The 8,871-nt window shown below is 45.4% G+C and overlaps 1 protein-coding gene across 1 annotated transcript in view; it reads right to left on the reverse strand.

Annotated features, from left to right (window-relative positions):
- Mypn (myopalladin) overlaps nt 1-8,871 on the reverse strand; it is a 78,453-nt gene that overhangs the window by 29,373 nt on the left and 40,209 nt on the right. Inside the window, exons 6-7 of the mRNA XM_005360442.2 lie at nt 7,668-7,739; nt 6,400-6,439 (exon numbers count right to left, since the gene is read on the reverse strand). Coding sequence (XP_005360499.1) covers nt 6,400-6,439; nt 7,668-7,739 — 112 coding nt within the window. The remainder of the gene's footprint in view (nt 1-6,399; nt 6,440-7,667; nt 7,740-8,871) is intronic.

Consider the following 8,871-nt stretch of genomic DNA (forward strand, 5'->3'; position numbering starts at 1 on the left):
AAAAAAAAAAAGAAAAAAAAAGAAAGAAAAAAAGACAAACAAACCAACAAGCAAACAACAACAGTGGGAATGGTTGTGGCAGAAGGGATTGTGTAGATGACACACGACAGGTCTATAAAATGGATATATGGACACACGGAGAATCCACAAGCTACGTGGGTTGCAGCTCAGTTCATTTGCTGGGGGTCTGCAGGGCCCTCTTGTAGAAGGACCCTCTAGGGAGGCTGTGTTACCCACAGCCGAGAGAAGCCCTATCTCACTATTGTAATTTCTCGTTTGACAAAGAAAGTGGAGACCTGTGCTCTATTTGAGAGGTCAGCCAAGACACCTGCAAGGCCACAGTGTAGGGAGCAGGCCTGCTAATGTCTAGGGTAGGAGGTAGAAATTTATTACGGTCAGCAATGAATAAGGGCTATCTCACGAGCCACTTAGAAAAAGCTGTTGAAAGTGAGCCATTATCCTGCAAATTGTGGAGTGTTTTCTTTTTCTTAAAGCCTATTGCATGTCTATGTACTGTGTGTCTAGGGGCTCGTGAGTGTCATGGCACACATTTGGATAGCAGAGGGCCACTTGCGGGGGTTGGCGCTTTCCTTCCACCATGTATGACCTGAGGATCAAACATAGGTCATTGGCTCAGAGACGAGTGCCTTTACCTGCGGAGGCGTCTTTCTCTTTTCCTAGAATTTGTTTTCAACTCCATGTGTGTGCACGTTTGTGGGTGGAGTGGCCCCAGAGTCTCTGGAGTTGCAGCCTTATGCAGGGAGCCGCCTGATGTGGTCCTCTGAACATGGGTCCTCTGGGGAGCAGTGTGTGCTCTTAGCTCCTGAGGCATTTCTTCAGCCTCCACAGCTGAAGGTATTTTTTTTTTAGACTTATTTATTAATTATGTATACAATATTCTGTCTGCATGTATGCTGCAGGCCAGAAGGGGGCACCAGACCTCATTACAGATGGTTGTGAGCCACCATGTGGTTCCTGGGAATTGAACTCAGGACCTCTGGAAGAGCAGTCAGTGCTCTTAACCTCTGAGCCGTCTCTTCAGCCCCCAGCTGAAGGTATCTTGCTGTGGCTGTTTTTGCTTTTGCTGTTCAGATAAAGTGGCCTGAAACTTGTAGCTGAGGATGACTTTGAACTCTTTCTCGTCCCTCCTGCTTCCAGCTCCTGAAGGCTGGAATTAGATGCCTGCACCACTAAACCTGGAAAACCTGCGTCTTCCACCAAGTCTCCTAAGGAGAGGGCTCATGCCGCTACACATACATACAGATTGGTTAAGCCATGAATGGCGCGGCATTTATCACAGCAGTAGATCTTAGGTGTTTTCTAATGGTGTGATACTGCTTTGGATTAAAATAAAGGACCCAGCCTTCGGTGGTTTGTTACAATAACAAAACATAGACACACACTCAGAAGGTGCTCAATCTTGACTACATTCATCTCCCTTCACTAAAGGATAAATCAATTGGTCCTCAATTGAGAAGGGCTGAGTTAATCTTTACTAGAAATTATGGATCTGAACTGAAGTCACTATAGTCGAAAGTCCACAGCCTCCCAAGGTAAAACAGTGTCCAAAGTACAACTCTGCCGTATTTGTCAACAACCAGGTCATCTTAGGGCTCATTCATGACAGAGCTGACAGTCTGGAGGGTCTCCATGACCAGTCAGCACACAGCCCATTGTTCTGTTCTTCCTGAAGCTTCCGGAAATAGAAGCATTTACCACAGGGTACATTCGACCATGTGCCCGCCTTGTCCCTGCCCTGTGTCAGGTGTTACAAACATGGGCTCTTGCTTAGAGGATCTCAGCTGGCAGACACAGTGCAAGGATACCTTCGGAAACAGCAGCTCCAGGGTTGGCTAAAATGCATCATCACTTAGGAGCACTTGTTCTTGCAGAGAACCTGGGTTTGATTCCTAGCATCCACATGGCGGCTCACAACTGTCTGTAACTCCAGTTCTAGGGGATCTAGTGCCCTCTTCAGGCCTTCCTGGACACCAGGCATGCATGGGGTACCATACATATATGCAGACAAAAACACTCACACACATAAAATAAAATATATACAAATTTGTAAGAATAGCTTCAAGGTCTAAATGGCAGAATAAGCTGTGTGTCTCCGAAGTTTGACATCAAACAAAGGTATGTGAAACAAATTGTTTAATGTATTCTCTCTGGAGAGTATAAATAAATAGTAGTAATAATAATACAAAAAAAAGAATAGCTTCAAGGTTCATTTTTTATTTATCATTTGAAAATCCAGATGTTTCTGCATCTTTGGGCATGACGCAGGTGACTGTGTACAGAGCCTTAGGCTGGAGTTGGCCCAGAAAGAGGTACTGATATAGACCAATGGGAGATGGGGAGAGGGCTTGCCACCAAGCCTGAGGATCTGAGTTCAAACCCAGGACCTACATGATGGAAGGAAAAAACTGACTCCCACAAGTTGTCCTATGACCTTCACATTTGGTCTATGTTGTGAGCAACACACACACACACACACACACACACACACACACGTAACAAAAAAATCAGACAGAAGACCCTTTGCTACTTGGTTGCCACAGGTACTCCAGGCAGAGTAAGTCTCTGGATTTGGTGATTTGGGAGGGACCCTGAAGTCCTCAGAAACCTGGATCTGGCCACTGGCCCAGTTATTTCCGGGTTTCCTGCCTCTGCTGTTATATAAGGTAGCGCTCTTGAAACTCTCACTTCCCCTGCCCCCTTACGCTCTTCAAATTACTGCTGAAGTAGCCAGAGCCAGGGCTGCCGCAGCCTGGAAAGCCCGCCAGGGCAGCTGCCATTGAGTGGGAGGCGGCAGGAGCAAGATTCTAATTTGGTCGCCTCCCTCCCTCCACACCCCAGAAGTGTGAATGCTGTTCTCTTCATAATCAGAGCGAAGTGTTTCTGGTGATGCCCAGGGGAGGAAGGGTGGTCTAGCGCCGTACCACAGACTGTTACAAAACACAGGAAAGATGGCGAGACAGCTCAACGCGGAAGGGCGATTGTCGCCAAGACTGGCAACCTAAGTTCCATCCCTGGAACATACAGGGTTGGGGGACAGAACTGACTCCTGTAAATTGCCTCTAACGTCACGCATGTATTGCACCCACCCCAACCTCCCATAAGTGAATAACTATAAAAAATTAAAAGAAACAAAACACAGACAGTGGGCTCAGGGGGTAACTCAGTTGGTACAGAGGCTGCCTAGCAGGCACAAAGCCCTGGGCTTGGCTCCCAGCACTGCATAAACCGGGTGTGGGCACAAATATCTCGCAACCCTGGCATTCAGGAGGAGGAAGTGGGAGGACCAAAGGTTCAAAGTCAGCCACAGCTACTTAGAGAGTTCAAGGTCAGCCTGGGCTGCAGTGAGGCTCAGTCTAAAACAACAACAACAACAACAGGAGGGCTATGGATGTGGCTCCCAGGGAGAGCAGGGCCTACCATTCATAAGCACACACCCAATGCACACCAAAAGAGAGGCACAGGCACCCCCTCTCTGAGTAAACTCAGAACCCCATAGTCTGCTCTTAACTCTGTCACCATTTGGCCGGGCAATTCTCCTTTTTACTTAAACCTTCTATAAAAGGAAGATCATCAAAGAAGGAAAAAGAAGTTAAATAAAACTCTCTAATCAGTGCCTTTGAAAAATGACAACTCGCCATCATTGGCAAAGAAATGCTTTGTTGGACCGTACAGAGAGTGGGTCACAGGAGCCATGCCACCAGAAGTCCCTGAAGAGAGAGACAGAGACGGAATAACCTGGACGGATGTATGCAAATCACCTGCTATCATCACTTGGTGGCGAAATACCATCCTTGGTAACCGTGACTCAGAAACTCGCTAATGACACGGGCAGCGGCTGTGACCTCAATCCTGCCCTCGCTGACGGAGACTAACGCAAGCACACTGCAGCTGATAAGTCTCTCTGGAATCTGAACCCCAGCCTACCCTGCTGCCCCGTGTGCCCGGACAATCCCATTTATGGAGGCGAGAGCTCACATTCAGAGGGCAGAGGAAACCTCCTCACAGTGTGAGTCTGAGCTGGGTTCCCACCAGCAGGCTAATAGTTTTTATAGACTTCACCGAATCTAATGATCAATTCATTTTTCCACTTTCATTTGTCAAAGGCATTTTCATCTGCCAATTAGAACGTCTAATCAGAGAGAGGCGTTCAGACACCCCAGTAAAGCAGTTAATGCTTGGATTGATCTTGGAAATTAAATATAAAGACTATTAAAGGGTCCTATCTGATTCTTTCTCTCTCTCTTTCCCTCTCTCTCCTCCTCCTCTTGTGTGAGGGTTAAACCCAGGGCATTGTGCTTGCTAGGTAAGCACTTAACCACTGAACTATACTCTGAACCCAGATTTCTAAAGAAAACCATTCGAACTCAGTTTTTCTTTTCTTTTCTTTTTTTTTTTTCGAGACAGGGTTTCTCTGTAGCTTTGGAGCCTGTCCTGGAACTAGCTCTTGTAGACCAGGCTGGCCTAGAACTCCCAGAGATCCGCCTGCCTCTGCCTCCAGAGTGCTGGGATTAATTGAACTCAGTTTTTGAGAAAGGATCTTTCTACATAGCCCAGGCTGGTCTCAAACAGCCTCTTTCTGTCTCCGCCTGCCAATTGTTAGCATTAGAGGCCTGTGTCAGTGTGCCAGACTTTACCTTTTAAACTTCTATCTGCACATCGCACGTAGCTTTCAGGGTGGTTGGGAAAATCCTAAACTATAAAAAGCTTTACCTATGATGAGCATACAAGGCATGCACTCTGGGAGATAGAGCTCTTAGCACACCTAAGATTTGAAATGGAACAGTGGTAGGTGCTGAGAATGGGGAGAAAGGAGACTATTGGAGAGTATTTGGTAGTTCAGCTACTTTTGAAGAATTGGCACTGTCTGTAACCCGTGACAAGCGGGCGTGACAAATGTTATATTTCTGTGTCACTTTTATGCTGTCTCTTAAGGCTAGATGGCTTAGCAGTGTCAATAAGAGATGACAAAAATATATCTACTAACTGTAACACACACAACAGATGCACATACATAGATACACACACATGAGCACACCAATAAACACACAGGCACACTGATACACACACACACACACACACACACACACACACACACACAGTCCATCCACAATTCCTCTTCAGAATCTTGTATCCACTAAATCATAACATGGTATTTTCCTACTTCCAGTCTTTTACAGTAGAGAGGCTAAAACACCAGAGGCAGACTATTAAACAAACCTAAAAAAATAGATACCTTATTCACATCAGGAAATGCGCCTACTCAACATGGAAACGAGTAAACAGGGATTACTCTAGACTGTAATGAATTTGGGGAAGCCAGCTTGGATGATCTCATCCAATATGGCCGAACCCCCCCTTCTGGGACAGTTGTGGATCCATCGAGGGTATCAGTGCTGCTAGAAAAGCCCAGATTTTCTGTTTTTCTTGAAATCAGGGCTCCCCATCTTGGGCAGTCTAGAGATGTAGCGTTAGATGATTCTTCGCAGTGGGGGGCTGGCACCCTGGGTGCTGTACTGTGTTCAACAACATCTCCAAATGCCATTAGTACAGCCCTCTCGTGTGGCAGCCGAAAGTGTTCCCAGACATTATCAATGACCCTTGGAGAACAAGATCAGCCACAACTAATATCCATAACTCAAGTAATTATTTTTTTATAGAATAAAAAATCTCTTTGGGCTTACATGTGCTGTTCATACTAAGAGGAACATCATGAAGATGTTACATTTGATCTTTATAACATGAAAAAAATCCAGTGTGATGCATTTTTTTTTTAACCTTTGAACTCATCGTCTTGAGCAACAGTGTGTGCTGCACACAGAAGAATCATCTTCTTAGAAGCGGGAAAACTTGTTTCTCCTCCTGATTCTACCATTAACTAGTCCTGCAATGTTGGCTGAATCTTAGTTTAATCTTTCTGACCCTTCCTTGGATTTTTCCTTTGTAAATGAAAATCTCTAACTGAATTTTCAAGTTCAAAATACAAAGACCGTGTGATTCAAAATTTGGTGACTCTATAGCCGCTAATACCAAGGAACAGAAGAGCGAGCTCTTTGTCCTAATCCAGGATTTATGTTAAATCTCCTAAAATGACTTAGCTGTGTTCTTGAGCACCAAAGACCAGCCCCACAGCCAGATCCTCCTGAAAGTCAGGATACGTCTCTAGCAGAACAAGTAGCTGGCGCCTTGTCAGCTGAGTCCAGAGTGACTATTTAACAACCTCTAGAATAGCATAAAGGTCGGAGTGGTTAGCAGGGAGTACACTTTCCTCGCGACAAGAACTGCCATTAGAAATCTAAAAAACCACCAACAACAACAAAAAAAAGAAATCTGAGACTTGGGGCAATGAGTAGCCAATGGCCTGAGGAGCAACATGCCTACGTTTTATTGTGAGGGCTGTGAGGTGTCTCTTGCACGTGATCTATGAGGAAGACACAGCAGCGGTCAGAAACACAAAGCGAACATTGAAGACTAATACCAGAAATGGGTGTAGGAACAGACCTGGAGACCGACTAAGGAAACAACAGCTACATTCCAACAAAGAAAGATGCCTCCAGGTCCACTCTCCGCTCCTCCTCCTCCTGCAGGGGCCATGATCCCACCTCCCCTGACCCCGGGTCTCCTGGGTCCTCCTTGCCCTGGCAAGAGGCCTGCACCCCACATGGGAGGCTTTCCCTGGATGCCAATGAGCAGCCCTCCTGCTCCTGGAATGAGGCCACCCATGGGAGGCCACGCGCCCGTGATGCCTGGGCCGCCAACAATGAGACCTACTGCTCGCCCGATGATGGTCCCACTCTGCCTGACATGACTCAGCCAGATTAGAGCAGAAAAGCTCATTGTCAGTTTTGGATTTCCTGTTCTGTTTCACCAGGTGATCTCGTTGCTGAGCCTGAGTGTCTTCTAGCTACATAACAAGGAAGGGCTTTCCCCTTCCTAACAAAGAGGAGAGTTCTGGAGGAGAGAAGTGACATGACAAGGGTAGCTTGCAGCCGGGCAGTGGTGGTGCACACCTTTGATCCCAGCACTCGGGAGGGAGAGGCAGGCGGATCTGCATGAGTCTGAGGCCAGCCTGGTCTACAGAGTGGGTTCTAGGACTGCCAGAGCTACATAGAGAAACCTTGTCTCTAAAAAAAAAAAGGAAAGAAAGAAGGAAGGAGAAGAGGGAAGGAGGGAGGGAGGGAGGGAGGAAGTAAAGAAGAAAAGAAGGAAAGAAGGAAGGAAAGAGAAAAGAAGGGCTGGGGATGTTGCTAGCTTAACTGGCGGAGCTACTTGCCTAATACACACAGGCTCTGACCTGAGTTCAATTCCCAACAACGAATAAAATGTGTATAGCTGTATACACCTGTAATCCCAGCACTCAAGAGGTTGAGGGAAAGAGCATCAGGAGTTCAAGGTTATCTTAAATTACATAGCAAGTTCAAGGCCAGCCTGGGATTACGCGAGATCCCATCTCAAAAAGTAAAATAAAATAAATAAGCCTGGGGCTAGACATGATGCCATAGAAACGACCCAAACACAGAAACCCTTAAATCCTACACTGTACTTCTAAAAGACGAATCCTGAGATAAAATCAGAGGATTTTAGGCCCTTTGTCTAGATTCCCTGGTGTCTCAAGCCCTGGCAGAAAGAAAGCAGTCTTATTTGATTACCTTTGTAAACACGGGAGCCGCAATGATAGGCTTTCCATCCAGTCCTTGCAAATAGTTGGTGGGACTCTGACACTGAAAGAAGAGAACCAACAATACGTTCATTGTCACCAGGGTTGCTGCATGGACAGACAGAGATAACGAATCCACAGACTTCGTTATATAAAATTAATCTCAGATCAAAAGACCAGTGTTTTCTAAATTCACAAACCATAGACTTGAGATTGGAGAATGAACCGACTGCATTTCCTGCTAGGTCAGGCTGGCTATAAAATTACACTTCTCCCACCCACACGGTCCAGGTAACTAGCCCTACTCTGAAGAGGGCTCAAGTCCCTGGAGCTACACAAATCATTGTTTAAAAACCAAGGGACTTGGACTCAACGTTAGATAAGTAATTCTCAAAATACATCAAAATGTATTTGTTTAGATTATTATTGACATGCAGCAAGTACATTTAGAAAGAATAATTTCATGTTTTAAAGTACATGTGTATACGAATTTTCTTATTCGTAAATAGGAAATGCCTGGAAGTCTCTCCTAGCAATTATTACTATTGACAGGAGATTCATCTGAGGATAGGGTGTAGAGATACAAGCTTGACTAAAGTTGATTGTTTTTATAAGATTTAATTTTAATTTTAATTATATGTGTAGGTATGTATCTCTGTTTGTGCATATGCCTGCAGGTGCCCATGGATGCCAGAAGGGGCAGCTGGATCCCCAGGAACCAGAGTTAGGGTTAGTTGTGAGCTGCCCACTGCATCTTAACCCCTGAGCCGTCTCTCCAGCTCTGATTAAAGTTTTTTGTTAGTTTGTTTTTGTTTTTTTAATTTATTAAAAAAATACCAATCTAAGTTCCCACTCCCTCTCCTCCCATTCTCTCCACACACCCTCCCATTCCACCCCCATCCACTTCTCAGAGAGGGTAAGGCACATTGCTTTGGGGAAAGTCCAAGGTCCTCCCTACTATGTCTAGACTGAGCAAGGTATCCATCCAAAGAGAATAGGATCCCCAAAAGCCAGTACATGCAGTAGGGATAAATCCTGGTGCCACTGCCAGTGGCCCCTCAGTCTGCCGCAGCCATGCAACTATCAACCACATTAAAGTTTTTACTTAATATGCTTCTATACAGAGTGTTTTATAATAAACACTATCATCAACTGGAAAGATATGAGTCCTTACTCTTTTTTGTTTTTTTTTTAAA

The sequence above is a fragment of the Microtus ochrogaster genome, linkage group LG2 (assembly GCF_000317375.1).
Source record: "Microtus ochrogaster isolate Prairie Vole_2 linkage group LG2, MicOch1.0, whole genome shotgun sequence".
NCBI classification, from domain to species: Eukaryota; Metazoa; Chordata; class Mammalia; order Rodentia; family Cricetidae; genus Microtus; species Microtus ochrogaster.